At 36.7% G+C, this 18,547-nt stretch overlaps 3 protein-coding genes across 3 annotated transcripts in view; 2 read left to right on the top strand and 1 right to left on the bottom strand.

Moving 5' to 3' along the window:
• Window positions 1-3,534: 3,534 nt before the first annotated feature.
• Window positions 3,535-4,500, top strand: LOC107746044 (exocyst complex component 1-like). The gene is made up of 3 exons (XM_016560098.1): window positions 3,535-3,655; window positions 3,876-4,039; window positions 4,234-4,500. The coding sequence occupies exons 1-3, from the start codon at window positions 3,535-3,537 to the stop codon at window positions 4,498-4,500; spliced, it is 552 nt and encodes a 183-aa protein (XP_016415584.1).
• A 1,101-nt stretch (window positions 4,501-5,601) lies between these two features.
• LOC107746033 (structural maintenance of chromosomes protein 2-like) lies at window positions 5,602-15,743 on the top strand. Its single transcript, XM_016560089.1, has 20 exons — window positions 5,602-5,886; window positions 6,202-6,351; window positions 6,430-6,552; window positions 7,529-7,678; window positions 7,948-8,181; window positions 8,966-9,125; window positions 9,291-9,408; window positions 9,503-9,641; window positions 10,089-10,208; window positions 10,319-10,523; window positions 11,746-11,881; window positions 11,979-12,103; window positions 12,257-12,450; window positions 12,557-12,700; window positions 13,039-13,233; window positions 13,312-13,512; window positions 14,333-14,449; window positions 14,543-14,703; window positions 14,906-15,053; window positions 15,188-15,743. Exons 1-20 carry the CDS (start codon window positions 5,719-5,721, stop codon window positions 15,368-15,370), a joined length of 3,171 nt encoding a protein of 1,056 aa, XP_016415575.1. The 5' UTR covers window positions 5,602-5,718; the 3' UTR covers window positions 15,371-15,743.
• Window positions 15,744-15,882: 139 nt separating this feature from the next.
• LOC107746032 (proteasome-associated protein ECM29 homolog) overlaps window positions 15,883-18,547 on the bottom strand; it is a 19,800-nt gene continuing 17,135 nt past the window's right edge. Inside the window, exons 29-33 of the mRNA XM_016560088.1 lie at window positions 18,205-18,349; window positions 17,974-18,079; window positions 17,648-17,736; window positions 17,324-17,395; window positions 15,883-16,850 (exon numbers count right to left, since the gene is read on the bottom strand). Of these exons, the coding sequence (XP_016415574.1) occupies window positions 16,711-16,850; window positions 17,324-17,395; window positions 17,648-17,736; window positions 17,974-18,079; window positions 18,205-18,349 (552 nt within the window). The 3' untranslated portion in view covers window positions 15,883-16,710. The remainder of the gene's footprint in view (window positions 16,851-17,323; window positions 17,396-17,647; window positions 17,737-17,973; window positions 18,080-18,204; window positions 18,350-18,547) is intronic.

Below are 18,547 nucleotides of genomic sequence, written 5' to 3'. Positions count from 1 at the left end.
GACAGCCGAAATTTGTCCATGATTTATCTGTCAGCCTTCTGAAAACACAGATGGATATCAAGAAGGCCTCTATAGTCACCAAAAAGTCTTTATCAGATGCAATCAGAACACTTGTTTGTATGTACGTGTTTTGTGACTATAAATTATGCATCTGTAGATCCGCTGGATATTGAATCTTTGTAGGTTGATGGGGCCACAGTCAATATGTGTGCTATCCCTGTAGAGATTATAATTATAATGGGTTCTAACTGCACCTCTTATGATGGAGATTTAAGAGGGAAATGTGTTTTCATAACTAATGATGTATTTTCCCCCAGGGCCATTTTACTACAATCAGTCAGACACGGCTCATCTAAGCCAGGAGTGAGTTTGTTAGTGTGTGTGTGTGTGTGTGTGTGTGTGATCAGGTTATAAAACACTAAAAGCATTCACATGTAGGTTAAGAATAAGGGGAGAGAAAATTCAATAACGAACAGAGATGAAAAGAAGAGGAAAGAATATGTAAGAATATGTAATATACATTTTCAGGCTTGTACTGTATCATATTTGTAATGCGCACAGTGAAAAAAGCAAACAAAAACTAATTTTACAAAAAGTAAAAAACAACGAAACACACAGCGTCTTCACAACATGGCGGCGGCGGTGGCAACAATAAAGTTACGCCGCCTTTCTTTGAGTGAACATTTGGGCGGTGTTATGCAAATCTTCCCACACAGTGACGTAGACATGTGGGGGCGTGTTTAAACGAGGCATTTTAGGAGGGCGTGGACGAGTCTTAACTTTTATAAAGAATATCTCTTTTGAGATATTTTGAGTCTTTAGTCTTTGCAACTTTAAGGATCTTATTTATTCACGAACAGCTTGTAACATTTCAAAGAGAAAGGAAAACTTGAAATCGCATCATATGACCCCTTTAAGAAAAGCTTCTAAAATGAACACCTCGCTAACTAGCTTAGCTGCTAGCTGCCTGCATAACACATTTAAACTAGTTGTGATGTGCAGATAACTCAATATGTATTTGAATCCCCTGTTCCGCTTGCGTGTTAAAGCGGGGGACCATGGCATCAACGATACGATGGGCATCGCTGATGCTTGCTAGTTTAGGCAGATCTCGAAGACATCTAGTAAATACTGACATTTTGGGTGACGCGAAAGTAAACCGGAAACTGATATCACGACTTCTGGCGACAGCAGAAGTTCGTTGCTACGCTTGTGCACAGAGTCCAGTCTCAATCCCTTAGAATGACAAATAAATACATAGTATCAGTTGATATGTACTGTACTGCCAATATAGTTTATATAATTATTTTACAAACGCTTATAGATCATTAAAATATATATTTTTAAATGCTTATGGATCATTAACATTAGTTAATGCGTTCTAACAATGAACAATATATTTTTACAGCATTTATTAATATTTGTTCATTTTAGTTAATACAAATTTTCATGTTCATCTCATAGGATAAGAAATCTTTTAAGCCTGAACCTGTACTACAGCTAACAATGAACAATATATTTTTACAGCATTTATTAATATTTGTTAATTTTAGTTAATACAAATTTTCATGTTCATCTCATAGGATAAGAAATCTTTTAAGCCTGAACCTGTACTACACAGTTTCCATTAGTTAGAATGACAAACAAACACATAGAATAAGTCAATATGTACTGTACTGGTGATATAATTTTATATAATTATTTCACAAATGCTTATATATCAATAAGATCATTTTAAAAATGCTTATAGGTCATTAAAAGTTTTGGTAATGCTTTCCAATAAGGTCTCATTTGTTAACATTAGTTAATACATTAACTAACATGAACTAAGAATGAACAGTATATTTTTACCGCATTTATTAATCTTTTTTAATGTTAGTTAATAAAAAGGTTCATGTTCATGTTCACAGTACATTAATTAATGTTAGCAGATACAACTTTACATTTTAATTAATAATGTGTTAGTAAGTTTTGAACTTAATATGAACTCAAATTAATAACATTTTAAATATAATTATTGTTCATGTTAACTAATATAGTTAATGTTAACAAATGAAGCCTCATTGTAAAATGTTACCAAAGTTTTATATATTGTTCTCTCTTCTGTGTGTGTGTGTGTGTGTGTGTGTGTGTTTCACTCTCTTGATGTAATAGTGTAACCCTTTCATTGCTGTAACCTATAAAACCAGACAGCCAGAGGGTTACTCTAAATGCATGTGCCCTACTATGAACTGTTTTCCTGATGCCACCGGGATGGTGGTTGCACTGGTGGCTTGGGCGGTCATCGCTGCTTGCAGCTATATTTTGGTTTTGAATCCATAATATGATAGACCAAAATATATTATCTCCTATTACTTTGTTTCAATTTAGCTGTATACCCTAACTGATGTTATAATTACTAAACAATATTGAACATAATTTATGTAAAAAAAAAAAAAGATTTGTGGCAATACATTCACAAACTACATATAAAGGAGTAGATTACCCAAAAATGAAAATTTGCTGAAAATGTACTCACCCTCAGGCCATCCAAGATGTAGATGAGTTTGTTTCTTCATCAGAACAGATTTGGAGAAATGTAGCATTGCATCACTTGCTCACCAATGGATGCTCTGCAGTGAATGGGTGCCGTCAAAATGAGAGTCCAAACTGCTGATAAAAACATCACAATAATCCACAAGTAATCCACACCACTCCAGTCCATCAATTAAAGCATTGTGAAATGAAAAGCTGCATGTTTGCAAGAAACAAATCCATCATTAAGGTGTGTTTTTACTTTAAACCGCTGCTTCTGGCCAAAATATTATTCATCATAAATAATAATGATTCTTCCAATGAAAAAAGTCAATCTCCTGTTGTCCTCTCAGATCAAAATCCTCTGACATATTTATTAAAAACTGTTTTCCCTTGTAAACACTGATCGATTTGTGCATATTTCTCTCCTCCATGAGACAACTTTTTCAAGGGAGAAAGTAATATTAGATATTTTAGCATTATTTTATTTTAGTAATGGTTTGAGGTTAAAAACATCTTGATGGATTTGTTTCTTACAAACATTCAGCTTTTCACGTCACAAGACATTAAATGATGGACTGTGGATTACTTGTGGATTATTGTGATATTGATGCATTGGTGAGCAAGTGATCCAAATCGGTTTGGAAGAAACAAACTCATCTACATCTTAAATGGCCTGATTTTAAGTGAACTATTCTTTTAATGATGATTCCTGGCACATCCTCATAAAAACTTTGAAAATCATATTTCAAACAGCTTTTGAAAACCAAAAAGTTTTGCTGAATTTATAAGGTAAACCCTCTTTTGAAATTGTGAAAATGCACAGAAGGTACAGTTTCATCTGTCAACTCAGGCTCACCCCAACCAACCGACAGAGAGATAGAGAGAGAGAAAGAAAGAGAGAGAGGAGGGCAATAAACCCTGCAAACCAGATCCACCTCAAGAAAGCATTTTATCCCTCACTCTGCTCTTGCTCTCTCTCACACTTAAATTAATTTTCTCTCTCTTTTTCTGCCTGAGATGTCGTCTCTTCTGAGGGAGGAGATGGACAGAGTCTTGTTCAGACCGGAGGAACAGAAGCTGGAGGAGTTTATAGAAATAGAGGAGCAACAGCAGGGACGACATTTTCTCTGCGTTTCTAGTAAGAAAAATCGACTTCTATCTATTTTATGCATGTTTATTGGAGGTGATGTGCTGAGTTATCTTCCATTAGAAAAAAAAAATGTGGGATCATCTGGGGACATGGTCAGATATTATTTCTGAAGAAGGAAGAATTCAAAAAAAAAAAAAAAAGTCCTAAATATGCTTTGTATGGTTTGATGAAGAGGTGTAATAAAAATACAAAACCAATGTGTGTTTAGTATCTAAGGATAAAGAAGCTCAAATCTCAGTGGTCCTGTGTCGGAGAGTTAAACATTCACGGACCAATAAGCTGCAGAAATCTGGGCTGGAGGACAGTTATGAAAAAACAGAGATTTGGGCCCTGGAAGATCTGCTGATTCTGGACGGTAGAGATCCAGATACTGTGAGTCGAGCTTGGCATTCATCCTCATCCCATTTATGATTACACATGCTACTTAAATGCTTGAAAACATATTTTAAGGCTAAATCTGACGTAGACTTCATATTAATAGTGCTGATGAGTTGCATTGCCTTAGGAAGTGGAATCTCTTACTTTTCATTGGAAGATGTTCAGTTTGCATATCTCTGCTGTGTTAGGATGATCCCTGTTTCTTGATGCATTTCGACACGGTGCGGTCGGTCAGAGCAGTGAGCTGTGCTGCAAAATACACTCTGGCCCGCTGTCTGCTGTCCCTGAGCAGGAAGTATCACCACACGGCACTGAAACTTAAGAACTTTGACTGGCCGTACATTCAGCCCACTGCAGTGTATTCAGATCGTGGTGACTGTGTTGTCCTTGCGCAGATCTGTTTCTATGCCTTTAATCTGGTGTGTCTTTCCTTGTGTCCTGTGCCTCTGGCATAGAGACATTTTGATTAATCTTCTTATTTAATGAGATTTCTTTTAAACTGGCCCTAAAAACCTAAACCCTTGATGCTGACAATAAAAAGTTCATTTCAGTGTTATCTGCAATGCCCTTAGGGAGTGTACTTAAGTCATGCTTTGAGCACTCAGACAGACCTACAGTAGCTGTAACATAACGCCACATTGTGGGTGAAATCCAATTTGTGCTTGTGCAAACGCAACACAAAAGAGTGTTTCTGATGAGTAATGCTGTGACTTTATAAGTGTAATAAATGCTACATGTGACAGGTTTTGCATGTTTTAGCTGATTCGTTAAGCAAGCTATGTATTTAATCATTTCAAAAAGTGAAACTGTGAGACAAACTTGTGGATATTACAGAATACACCGTTTCAATAATCTTGCCATCTGGTGAAACATGAATTGTTTTCTCATTCCTGCAGTGTGCTTTACATGTTGTTGAATAAAAACTGTGCCATTGCAAAACGTCCATCAACTATTCCAAACAAATTAAATGTATGGAACATTTTCAAAACAGTTGTAACTGTGTGCAAGACAGCTTTAATTCTTTGCATGCATAATATTCTTGGTATTTATCTGTAAATGTACAGCTACTTACCAAATAAATATATAAATGATAATAAAATATTTGAATTGGGATTTAAAAAATGGGTTTTTATTTCGTGAAAAGACAGACCTCGTGATTACAGAACAAGTTCAACTATATATCAAATATAGTTTAATGGTCGTTACACAAGAATAGAATGCCCAGAGTCAATTATTCCATAGAGTCGTGTAATAAAAATATGCTAATGTTATGTAACAGGTTAAATGCGCACTAATGACACTTGAGCCAAAGCCCCCTGCTGACGTCACACACGCTTTAATATTTTGGGGGTGGCTAAAAAATAGCCTGAATCAACAGAATACATTTTTTTCACTTCTAATAATAGTGCTCTGTTTGTAATGACCGTGAATTCTTGCAAAATAAACTAACATTTTGTCTAAATACATGCAGGATGCGAGTGAATTTCTTTGTTTGTAATTTAACTCGTAACTTATATCCGGTCATAACGGCGTAGCGGATGCGCTCCTGGCGCCAAATTTCAAGTTTGGATGGTTGAACTGAAAGCAACGCCGAAGTTCTTTGAGGTTGTCGCATATAATATAGCAGTGTATAGCGTTTTTATTGTATTTTCCTCATACGGTGGTTGATCGATATGTACATAAAGTCTATTGTACTAGAGGGCTTCAAGTCCTACGCCGAAAGGACGGAGATTAACGGATTTGATCCGTTTTTTAACGCCATCACTGGACTGAACGGCAGTGGAAAGTCGAATATACTGGACTCCATCTGCTTTCTGCTCGGGATTTCTAACCTATCACAGGTCAGTTTTAATACATTAAATATCATCTACACGTAGCCATATAAATAAATCTGGCAGCTTTGTGATGGCAGTTTTTAATAGCTGTGGTTTATGCATTTATTTATTTGTTTGTTTGTTTAATTGTTTTTGCTTAATTAAAAAAAACAAAAACAAGTATGAATCACTTTTATGACAACGACAACATACAAAATGCAAAAAACAACCTTAAGTAAAACAGAATAGGATACAGAGGTATCCTATTATAAAGGTTAAGTAGGTTAAGAGTTTAACAGCTAAAATGTAATACTGCTTGTTTTGGCTTGTCAAATCTTGTAGGTTCGTGCCACTAATCTCCAAGATCTGGTGTACAAAAATGGCCTGGCTGGGATCACCAAAGCAACTGTGTCCATCACTTTTGACAACTCCAACAAGAAACAGAGTCCACTTGGGTTTGAGACGCATGATGAGATTACTATTACACGACAGGTATTTGGCTTGAGATCATTGCTCCACACTCTCCCTGATAACACTCATTATTGTGACATTATTGTTTGTGTTGTGCAGGTGGTCATAGGTGGACGAAACAAGTACCTCATCAACGGTGTGAACGCAAACAATCTGCGAGTCCAGGATCTATTTTGTTCAGTTGGCTTGAATGTCAACAACCCTCACTTTCTGATCATGCAGGTAACCACCATAATACAGTGTTTTAAAGGCGTTATATGATGTTGCTAAAAAGAACATTATTTGGTGTAATGAAATTGTGTCTACTTACATTACTAACATTAATATAAATGATGAATAAATATTGTAACAAATGTATTCCAGCACCTTTTTGTAAAGTGTTACTGCATAGATGATGAGAAATGGCTTTTGGACAAAGTGTGCAGTGTGTTCATGTTTGTTTTCTTCAAAAGACCCAAAAGCTCCACCTGTAGAAAAGTGTTTCCAGGTGCTCATGGATCTCATGGACATGAATCTCTCTGTTTTAAATGTCAAAGATCCTTCTGCTCTTGATCAATCCATCAGAACAACACTGAACAGTAAGAGTGTGTTAGAATTTATATATATAAATATATATATATTTTTTTTTATTTTAGAGTCTAGAGTATTTTAGAGTCTAGAGAGATTTATTTATTTATATATATATATATATATATATAAAAAAATTTTTTTACATCATTTAAGTGAAATGGCCACTTTAAGCTTAAACTCGGAAGTCTTTTGTCAGCGCTGCATGAGAATCAACAAATGGTTAGTAATAGTTTAATAGTTTTCCTCCCATTGTGGTGGAGAAAAAACTGTCTCTAATTTATTAGAAATGATTTGTGGTCCTGTTGGGACACATTTAAGGTCCGTAATTGGACCGCAGTCTGCTAAATGGTGTGGTGTGACCTCTGATTTAAATAGGTAGGGTTTCTTTTACCTGGCCAGGTTTTTTAATCGTGTACTTATCCTGTGGAGACTGAAGGTCTGTAATAGACGGTGGGATGGTGGGTAATGGACTGGCAAAAGTATTAAAATCTTTGTACGGGAAAAGATATTTGAATTTTTAATGATGCAAATTGATACCTGTTAGAAAAGTGTGTGGTTGATTGATTGAATATTTCTGTCTCCTGTTGTATTCCATTAGCATGTCTCATTTTTGGGTCTGTCTCTCTAGGAGGTTGGGGGGGTGTTGAAGACTCTGGAAGAGACCTTGTCTGAAGCACAGAGAGTGGACACAAAGGCCCAAAGCGCTCTGGACATGAAGAAGCAAAATCTGAAAGATGAGACCAAGAAGAGAGAGGAGCTGGTCAAAAACATGGAGGAGGTATAACAGGATTCAGGAGTTTTGGTTCCATCTATTTGTCTAAAAATTAGTTTATAAATATCTATGTGCTATGGATATTTTTAAAAGCTCCCCAAAACTTTGAGTAAATAAAAAAAGGTACAAATATATTTAATACTCAAATGAAATAAACTGAAATAGAAATAATAACATCAATTAAAGAGAAACATTCCTATTGGAAACTATATTTCATACCTCAAAATATTGCGGTTTTACATAAATGTAAATGATTTAAACTGTCTTTGAACTAGGATAAGATGATGATGTCAGCTAAGGAAGTGGAGGTAGTCAAGGCTATGGAGCAGCTGAAAGCTGTGCAGGAGGAAGGGCAGAAGGATGCAGAAGCACTGGAGGCGGCTCAGCAGCATTTTAAGGCAGTGTCAGCTGGTCTCTCTGCCAATGAAGATGGAGCTGAAGCCACACTTAGTGGCCAGATGATGACCTGCAAGAATGACATGAGTAAAGCTGAGACGGAGGCCAAACAGGTGACCTTTTTGACCTTTAACGTCCATCCAATAATCACAGTGATGTGGGAATGTTTGCCCACTGTACTTTAAAAATTAAACTTGAAAAAATCTGTTCACTGTCCATACCGTGTTATTACTTGGATCAGTAATGGCTCATAACTCTACTCAGCAACTTTATGATTATTATGAGTTAGAAATACACTACTGCTCAAAAATGTGGGAAAGGTTTTGGAAGGGTCTTTTAATGCTCTTCAAGGCTTCATTTATTTGTTTAAAAACAGCATTAAAGTAAAAGTAGTACAGTAAAAATTGCAATGTTGTGAAAAATTGTTACAGTTAATAATAACTCTTCTATTTTAATATATTTTAAAATGTAATTTATTTATGTGACGTCAAAGCTGAATTTCCAGCATCATTACTCCAGTCTTGTGTCTAATGACCCTTCAGAAATCATTCTAATATACTGATTTGCTGCTCAAGAAACATTTCTGATTATTATCAGTGCTAAAACAGCTGTGCTGTTTAATATTTTTGTAGAACCGGTGATCCTTTTTTTTATGATTCTTTGATTAGAAGGTTAAAAAAAACAGTATTTCTTTGACACAGAAGTCCCTTGTAACTTTATAAATGTCTTTACTGTCACTTTGAAGTAGTTCAATGCATCCTTTCTAAAAGTACTGGTATTAAAAAAAAAAAGCTACTGACCTCAACCCTTTGAACAGTGATATGTTATACTGTATTATATTTTATTATATATAGTTTTTTGAAGATTGATTGTAAGTGACTCTGTTCTGTCCCTTAGGCTCAAATGAAACTGAAACACGCTCAGCAGGAGCTGAAGACTAAGCAGGCTCAGGTCAAGAAGATGGACAGTGGCTACAAAAAAGACCAGGACACATTTGAGGCTGTGAAAAAAGGCATAGAAAAGCTACAGGCTGAAATGAAGAAACTCAACTATGAAGGTACTGAATACTTTTTGAATGTGATTGTAGTGTTATTAGGTGCAGTTAACTGAAGCCTTACCAAAAATGTGAATTTTAAAACTTAAGGCAGAACTAAATCATATTAGTCTTTGTCTATGACATTAGTTAAAAACATTTTTAGAGGAGATTGACTTGTGTGTTCAGATGGACGAGAGGAGGGTCTGTTGGAGCAGAAGAGGCAGTGTTCACGGGACGTCAGTCAGCTCAGAGAAACCTACGAGTCCCTCATGAGCCAATTTCCCAACCTGCGCTTCGAATACACGTGAGAACATGCGAGCCATTTTCATCTAGACTCATTGCTTATGTGTGGTTTATACACCTCATTTATTGAATCCATTGGTACTGTGTGTATGTAGGGACCCAGAGAAGAACTGGGACGGCAGTAAGGTGAAGGGTTTGGTGGCAAATCTTTTCTCAGTGACTGATGTGTCAAACGCTACAGCTCTGGAGGTGGTTGCTGGTGGTCGACTCTATAACGTAGTGGTCGACAACGAGGTGAGGCTTTTTTTTTTTTATTGTTAATTGTTCTATTTACATGTTGTTTTTAAGCAGTGATGCATTCAATTGATCATAAGACATTTTTATTGTTACAAAGCATTTCTGTTTCATATAAAGTTGTTCTTTTGAACTTTGTTAATTAAAGAATCCTGGAAAAATGTATCATCGTTTCCACAAAAATATTAAGCAGCACAGCTGTTTTCATCTTTTATAATGGCTGCTGAAAATCCAGCTTTGCCATCACTGGAAAGAAATACATTTTAAATAGAAAATAGATTAGAAAATGGTTATTTTAAAGTGTAATATTTCACTAAATTACTGGTTTTATTATATTTTTGATCAAATAAATCTAACCTTAGTCAGCATAAGAGACTTTTTTCAAAGACACTAGTTTGTCATGATCTGGCAAAATTCTGTTTTGTTTTTAAACTTGTCTAATTGCAGGTTACTGGAAAAAAGCTTCTGGAAAAGGGTGAACTTAAACGCAGATACACTATCATTCCTCTGAACAAAATCTCAGCACGTACCCTCAATAACAATGTAGTGCGCACTGCCAAAAACTTGGTGAGAACTCTGCTAATGAGCTGTTGTTGTTGATTTGATTATGATTTGTTTGAAATATTCTCAGTGGGATTTTGTTGAATGAAAGGAAACCCATTTGTTTTTTGTTGCAGGTCGGGCCAGATAACGTGCACACAGCTCTGTCATTGGTAGGTTATGAATCTGAGCTAAGGAAGGCCATGGAGTATGTTTTTGGAACTACGCTGGTCTGTGACACTTTGGACAATGCTAAAAAAGTTGCCTTTGACAAAGGTGTGAGCACCAAAACTGTTACGCTTGGAGGAGACGTGTTTGATCCTCAGGGAACCTTGACTGGAGGTTTGTATATGTGTGTCTATAACTGCGCAAGATGCAGAGCATCACAAAAGTAATCAAACCTGCTGTCAATTTTGTTTACTAAATTACAACTCTGAATATTTGTTCAGGAATGTAATTTCACCAAAATTCCAAATTGCATCAATCTGACTTTTTTCATCTTGTTTTTTTTTTTCAGTGCTTTTTAAATTCTGACTGCTATATAACAAATGTTTTAATGAGAATGTTGGACAAATTGTGAGAAGAAAAATGTGCTAATTGTCTGAAAATACCTATAGAATATATGTAATATCCTTTCTCCTAAATTCTCTGAAGTTTTTTTTTTCAGCTTTTATTTTAGTATTATTGGTATACTGTTAGTGTTTTTGAATTAGCTTTTATTTTTGTATTTTCATTTTATTTTCATTTAATATGTTTTTCTAATTTTGTGCTTTTGTCACTTTTAGTATTTTTTAAATTCTATTTAACTATCATTTTTATTTTAGTCATTTTAATACTTAAGCTTGTCTGGTTCAGCTGGCCAATCAGAGCAGACTGCGCTTGTCGGAAGGAGGGACTTTGTAGAAAACGAAGCGTTTGAGAGAGGCGGGGCATATAGGACCTACAATAATGTACAGTATTTGAAAAATAATGTGTTTTTTGAACATTAAAGCATGTCAACATATTCTGTTACACCAAATACACAAAAATAATGATCTTTAAAAAAGCATCATATGACCCCTTTAATAGTTTTAGCTGACATTAGCCACACTGATTAAAGCCTGTATTTAATGGGTTTTATGAGATACACCCATGAGAATTATAGCCTGAACATGCAAACAGCATATCCAGAATTTAAGTATTTAATCTGTATTTTGCAGAGCAGTCAAAGATTTGTTTTAGAGCTCAGATTCTAGCAATTTGTGCAGATTTTCATGTTATATATATGAATATGTTTGCTAATATTACAATTTATGCATACCCTGGGAATCGACCCATTTGGTGTTTAAGCTACAGAAACGCTCAAATACATCTTTGCTGTACTATGTGCATATTACCATTATACTGACCCCTGATCTCTAGTTCTCACTATCGGCATTAGCCACTGAAAAACCCATATTGGTGCACCACTATTTACAATTTATTCACTATTTACAGATGATTTTGTGGTCTGAATACGTTTACAAGGCATAGTAGAACATTGTGTTCTCTAATAACGGTTACCTGTGTGTGTGTGTGTGTGTAGGTGCACGTGCTCAGACGGCCTCCGTCCTGACTAAACTGGCTGAAGTGAAGGACCTTCAGGACAGTCTGAGGACTAAAGAGGCAGAACTCACCGCGGTGGAGTCTGAGCTCAGCAGCCTCAAGGGAACAGTTGAGAAGTGAGCCTCTGTGTCCAATATATAACCTCTCAAAATCCTCACTGACCAATCAGAATAAAAGTACAAAGCAGAAGACTGAAATGTTGCTCTCTTTCAGATATCGTCAGCTTAAGCAGCAGTTGGACCTGAAGACTGAGGAGGCTCGGATCCTGGAGACCAAACTCCAGCAGAGCTCCTTCCACAAGCAACAAGAGGAGCTGGAAAACCTGCGCAAGACCATCGGTACACACAAATACCCCTCTTTGCCGAAATGGCGTTAGTTCTCTTTCTGAAACCGGTGCTCTGTATAAAAGGCGCAATAAACACACAACTCCACAGTATGGGCGATTGTTGGTTTTACAGCTCTTTAAATGTCATGGTGTTCTGTTTCTTTAGAAGAGTGTGAGGAAACGCTACTGAAGACAAAGGAGGTTCAGAAGAAGGCTGAAGAGAAATACAAAGTTCTGGAGAACAAGATGAAAAACGCAGAGGCCGAGAGAGAGAAAGAACTGAAAGCAGCCCAGCAGAAACTCAACCAGGCCAAAAGCAAAGCAGACGCCTACAACAAGAGACTGAAAGAGAAGCAGCAGGTATTTTCAGTTTACTATGAAACCTATCAGGCTCCAGACTGAACAAAGTTACACCCTGTCTACACTGGACGCTTGTTTGAAACCACCTCTCTGTTTCTATCTCTAGGAGGCAGAAGCAGTAGCTCTGGAGTTGGAGGAGCTGAAGAGAGAACAGGCTGGATATGAGCAGCAGATTCAGGCTGTGGATGAAGCTCTCAAAGCCATACAGGAGCAGATCGACACCATGACCACTGAGGTTTTGGCCAATAAGGTACAGAAACAACCTCTTTAAGAATTGCCTAGATATTTTTGGGTGGACGGTTCCTTAAAAATGATCATTCTGTTATCATTTATTCACTTTCCTGTCATTCCAAACCTTTATGACTTTCGTGGAACACAAAAGAAGATATTTTGAAGAATGTTGATAAATTTGTTCCCATTAACAAAAAATACAATGGAAGTCAGTCGGAACCTGAACTGTTTGGGTACACACCATTCTTTAAAATATCTTCTTTTATAACATGGCATTTTTGGGTGGACTGTCCCTTTAAATGTGATGCTTTAAATGTATGTGCCGTAAATGTTAACAGTCACACTGTGTGTGTTTAGGAGGCAGTGCGTGCTGCGCAGGAGCAGCTGTCCCAGCAGAAGGAAGTGATTCTGGGACAGGAGAGAGAGATTAAAGGAAAGACCGGAGAAGCAAATCGTCTCCGAGAGCAAAACAATGACGCTCAGCTCAAAATCAAAGAGCTGGAACACAACATCAGCAAACACAAGAAAGACAGCGCTGATGCCACAGCCAAGGTCAGAAGAAGTTAATGACACCATTAGAGACTAGCCTGTTGTAGATTAGAGTGGATCTAATGTTTTTCGTGTGTTCAGGTGGCCCGCATGTTAGCTGAAAATGAGTGGATCTCCTCGGAAAAGCATCTCTTTGGCCAGCCTAACACTGCCTACGACTTTAAAACCAACAATCCCAAAGAGGCTGGACAGAGGCTGAAGAGACTCGAGGAGACGAAAGACAAGCTGGAGAGAAACGTCAACCGCAGGGCCATGAACATGCTCAGTGAGGCCGAGGAGAGGGTATGACCTTTGACCTCTTAAGTGACAGTGCCATAAAAGATGTAAATCCAAAAATGCGTCCAACATGAGAGCAAAAGAGCAGAGGTTAATCTAGAAGAACTTGAGATCATGTCTGGGTCATATTTCACTCCAGAATTAAAAGAAAGAATCAAATTATATTTTAACTTTTTTTAGTTAAAGGTCCTAAAAAGGCCTTTTTTTTTTTCTTGTTTTATTATTGCTGTCTTCTTAAGTATATGCTATATCTTGTATATACACTACCTTTCAAAACATTTTTGGTTGGCAAGATTAAAAAAAAAATTTAAGTCTCTTATGCTCACCAGGGCTGCATTTATTTGATCAGAAATACAGTAATAGTGTGAAATATTACTACAATTTACAACAACTGCTTTCTGTTTTAAAGTATTGTAATGTCTTTTAAAATCATTTTCAGCATCATTACTCCAGTTTTCAGAGTCACATGACCCTTCAGAAATCATTCTGATTTGCTGACAAAAATAATTATTTCTTGAGCACCAAATTAATGTTGAAAATACTAGCTAATATTTACTCCGTATTTTTGTGGAAACTAATGTTTTTCCAGGATTCTCTGTTTAATAGAAAGGTCAAAAGTACAACATTTATATTAAATAGGAATCTTTTGTAGTATTATAAATGCCTTTACTGTAACTTCAATCAGTCCCAGCTTTGATATTATTTTATTAGTAGAATTTTATTTATTGTTTGTTTGTTTGTTTGTTTGTTAATAATAATATCGATTCTTATTTACATTTTTTATTATTATTTGTAAAAGGTAATAACACTGTCTGCCTTCTTTCAGTACAATGATCTGAAGAAGAAAAAGAGAATAGTTGAAAATGATAAAGCCAAAATCCTGGAAACAATTGAAGAGTTGGACCAGAAAAAGAATGAGGCTCTCAATGTGGCGTGGCAGAAGGTAAAATACCCACCCATGACCCATATTACAACTAGTAAGAAAAGATCAAACCGACATGATGCATCTAATTCAGTACAACGTGTGTGATTGCAGGTGAATAAGGATTTTGGCTCTATATTCTCCACCTTGTTGCCTGGGGCAAATGCCCGTTTGGCTCCACCTGAGGGCTGCGGTGTCCTGGACGGGTTGGAGTTTAAAGTGGCTCTAGGGAAAACGTGGAAAGAGAACCTGACAGAGCTCAGCGGTGGTCAAAGGTCAGCTTTTGCCAACTCTTGCTAAAAGTGGCATATCGCTTGTTCTTAAAATCAGTAACAATTTTGGTTACGGCTCTCCAGGTCAACATTTTCTTTGCCACAGATCCATTAGAGCATAAGATCGTGGACTGAGCCGGTTACTGCATATTTCCCAGTACATGTGCTGCCCATTGATCATCTGATGCGTTTATGCGTGTTTCAGGTCTCTGGTGGCACTCTCTCTGATTTTAGCCATGTTGCTGTTCAAACCCGCTCCCATTTACATCCTGGATGAAGTGGATGCTGCTCTTGATCTCTCACACACGCAAAACATCGGACAGATGCTGAGGACACACTTTACACACTCACAGGTAATGCACATACTCACAAAATATCAAAATGAGCAACACATGAATTTTTCAGTGCATCAGTAACAGAACAGCTTTAGCATGACTGTGTTTGACCCCAACAGAAACTGAAGTTTATTTTTTTGTATTCTTTGCAGTTTGTGGTGGTGTCTCTGAAAGATGGAATGTTCACCAATGCAAATGTGCTCTTCAAGACCAAATTTGTGGATGGAATCTCCATGGTCACTCGCACGGCACAAACACATGAGGGAAAAGCTTTGGCCCAGCGCACCAAGGAGAAAGCCAGGGACAAACGCCAGCGACAGATACTGGCCAGCTAAATGCTTGCTGTCTGCACAAATTTTTCAAGCCAGATGTATTAAGCTTTTATTACTTTCATTTGAGAAAATGAAATGGTATATTTAAAAATGTTAGTACTAAAAGCTTTCTGGACACACTAGATTTGTGCGTCTAATGCATGTAAAAAATGTCTCTGTAAATCACCTTTCCATTGCCAAACGCTGTTGTATTCACACACATTTTCTCCACATTATGGAGTGCAGTTGCTATGCTACTTTTTAATCCTGTTCATCTCTGTTTTCTCTCTCTCTGTATGCTTTATTTCAGTATATTTGTTTGTAGGTTGACTTTTTGTCTTCTCAAACTTTGCAAGCTAGTTTTGTATAAATAAAATGTCAAAAAAAGGTAGTGGTGTCAAAAATTGTCAAGATGACAACAGAGTGGAAAAATGCTGTTTTAATATTAAGATTAATCTTTCACAGTAAGGTAAATGATTTTCATAAAATAGATTGGGTGAATGTTCACTTCATTTTGATTAACAAAGCCGCTCTAAAAAATGTGCACTACTTTATTCTTCATTTAAGGGCCCAAACGGTGAGATGAGACCCAGTATAACACGCCTCTTTACAAAGATTTCATTACAGAAAATATATTTTCACACATGCAAACATGGACAAACGCAGATTTGAGGTTTCAATTCCATTTATGTTACAAACTTCCCTTTAATTCATGTTTAATACCTTTACACCAATCCTCATTTAAAAACATTCCACTTTATTCAAAGTATGGACAGATCCCTGTCCCTTTTGCTTGACTTTGTGATGCCTCCTTTTCTAACAGCACTGAATGAATGAAAGCAAAAGGTTGACTATGTGGACAGTTCTCAATCAGTATCTTCACTCGTGAATTTTTTTAACATAGAATGTAATTTAGTGTATATGTACAAGGGCTGTTCTGGCCCTGATCAGTCTCTTGCCAAACAAGTAGTTTCATGTGTGTAACTCCAGAAAGCCTTCTGCTTCACAATCTCCATGATTACCAGTATCTTGAGCAAAAAAACCAAACCAAGATGAAAGGAGTCACACTTGCACATACTGAGACTTTAACAAGGTTAAAATGGTTGGTGAAAATGTCTAAGCAAAACATGATGAGGCTCCTTGTACCCAAATGTAGTCTTTGCACATTAGTTATAGCATCAGGTAAAAGCATTTACACATGGAAAAAAAGGTCTATGGCCTACACTGAGTTGTTTTGAGTGCAGAGATAATGGCATAATATGTGTGTATGTGACATGGCTGTGAGGATTATTACTGAAACATACGGTGGAGATTCTCAAATCAACCCTCAGGACAGTGTGTGCGTGTGTGTTTGGGCAGGTTATTCATGGCAGGGCTTGTATTTTTCTTCTCATTGTCTGGGCTTTGTCCTTCAGGTCTGGACGGCTGTCTGTTTCCATTGTAGCTAAAGAACGCTGAAGCTGCTGCCGACTCCTCTCAGAGAGACACTCCCACTGATCGCTCTCTACAAACATAAAACAGCATCAGTCTTTATAGTGAGAAGCTTTCCATCCAACTTTCATACCTGCAAACTCGTCATCTTTTGGTTATTACATTTTATAAAACTTTTTTTGTCAACATATTATTCGAACTGCAAAGTTGTTTAAATCATAGTTCTTTTTCGCATTTTACAGTTTAAGATGTTACTATGAACACTGCTGTTGTTTGAAATGTTGCTACCTGAACATTATGTAGTTCTATTCCAATATCAGAATTTTCCAAGATGAAAAATTCCACCATTCTACTAGTATTTGTTTGCAGGTATGCACTGTAAAAAGTGTCCTCAACATTTCAGATAAATAATTTTTAACTTTTAAAAGGAACTAATGAGTTGGCATGTTGTCAATCACTACAAAATCATTTATATTTGTACATGGAACATTTGAAACAGTTCTGTAATCAGCTATTTTTATGAAAGTCAGAGCAAATCAATGCTACCTTCAATCCTCTTCAACAGAAGTTCGACTACCGCCAAGGCGTCTGTTCTTACTGAAGAATAGCTTTTGTTTTCTGTAGGAGAAAAAGAATGATACTCATAAGCTAAGTCTGAATGAAAGGTGATCATTAAAAAGGTCACCCCAAAATGAATTTTCATTGCATTTTTCAGTGGAAAATAAAGGATACTGCAAGAAATGTTATTTTTGTGTCATTTTTTTAGTGTGTTCCACAGAAGAAAGTTAGTCATACTGGTTTAGAACATCTTGAGGGCGAGTTTTGGGAGACAAATGCCTTTAATGTTTAGAAATTCATGAGAAACTCCACCTAATGGTGTTGCCAGAGCAGTGCAGGTTTCAGACAACATCTCAGTCAGAACAGCAGCGTTCTGATGATCCTTATCCAGCAGCAACAATCTAAAACGTACACACACAAAACACCATACAGTCATTATGGCATTCAAAATCTTTTTAATGCATTTCACCAACAATTTTACCACTTCACTCTTTTTTTTTTTTGGCTTGTAAGCACTGTTGTTTCCACAAAGAAATTCAAATACGGTTTAAAAACACTGTTTCCATTTAGAACACTACATATTTCACACAGACAAGGCATTTGTTACAGAACCTTCAAGATTTTTTAGCATACTATACCCCTGATAGAAGACCTTCAATGCACGCAGGACTCCCAGTTGCACTCTCCACGTGCTCAACTTCAGTCTATCACACATTAGGCTACAAACCTCATTCTGGAACTGATCTACAACACAAAACACACTCATTATACATCACTCTGCCCCTGTGTGTGTGTGTGTGTGTGTGTGAGTGTGTGTGTGTGTGTGTGTCTGTCTGTCTGTCTGTCTGTGACTTGTAACTGAGATTTACTCTGTGTCTGAATGGTTTTAGGCCAGGTCTTTCCAAGTGTCTCAAATGCACACAGCAGAACTTCTGTCTGTAATTCACGAGCTTTAGCTTCATCGTCGTCGTCATCATCATCATGTTTTGGGGAGCTGGCACTTGCTGGCTGATTCTAAATTAAAAAAAATAAAAAATAATAATAAATACTGAATCATTAAAACTAGGGATGCACCGATACCACTTTTTCCAGTACTCGCCCGATACCGATACTTTTATTTTTGGTACTTGCCGATACTGAGTACCGAGTACCGATACCATTATTTTTATTGCATTTGTACATTTTTTTAATATTGGGTACAGAAACCAAAAG

The sequence above is a fragment of the Sinocyclocheilus rhinocerous genome, unplaced genomic scaffold (genome assembly GCF_001515625.1).
Source record: "Sinocyclocheilus rhinocerous isolate Xijiao unplaced genomic scaffold, SAMN03320098_v1.1 scaffold288, whole genome shotgun sequence".
NCBI lineage: Eukaryota > Metazoa > Chordata > Actinopteri > Cypriniformes > Cyprinidae > Sinocyclocheilus > Sinocyclocheilus rhinocerous.
The sequence above is the reverse complement of the archived record's forward strand: the minus strand, read 5'-3'. Positions and strand labels throughout refer to the sequence as shown.

Bases quoted from the DNA above. Each gene is read 5' to 3' on its own strand.
- LOC107746044 (XM_016560098.1), top strand. From the start codon at position 3,535: ATGTCGTCTCTTCTGAGGGAGGAGATGGACAGAGTCTTGTTCAGACCG. The intron at 3,656-3,875 runs GTAAGAAAAATC...ATGTGTGTTTAG, and splicing joins ACATTTTCTCTGCGTTTCTA to TATCTAAGGATAAAGAAGCT. The intron at 4,040-4,233 runs GTGAGTCGAGCT...CTGCTGTGTTAG, and splicing joins ACGGTAGAGATCCAGATACT to GATGATCCCTGTTTCTTGAT.
- LOC107746033 (XM_016560089.1), top strand. From the start codon at position 5,719: ATGTACATAAAGTCTATTGTACTAGAGGGCTTCAAGTCCTACGCCGAA. The intron at 10,209-10,318 runs GTGAGAACTCTG...TTTTTGTTGCAG, and splicing joins TGCGCACTGCCAAAAACTTG to GTCGGGCCAGATAACGTGCA. The intron at 12,701-13,038 runs GTACAGAAACAA...GTGTGTGTTTAG, and splicing joins CTGAGGTTTTGGCCAATAAG to GAGGCAGTGCGTGCTGCGCA.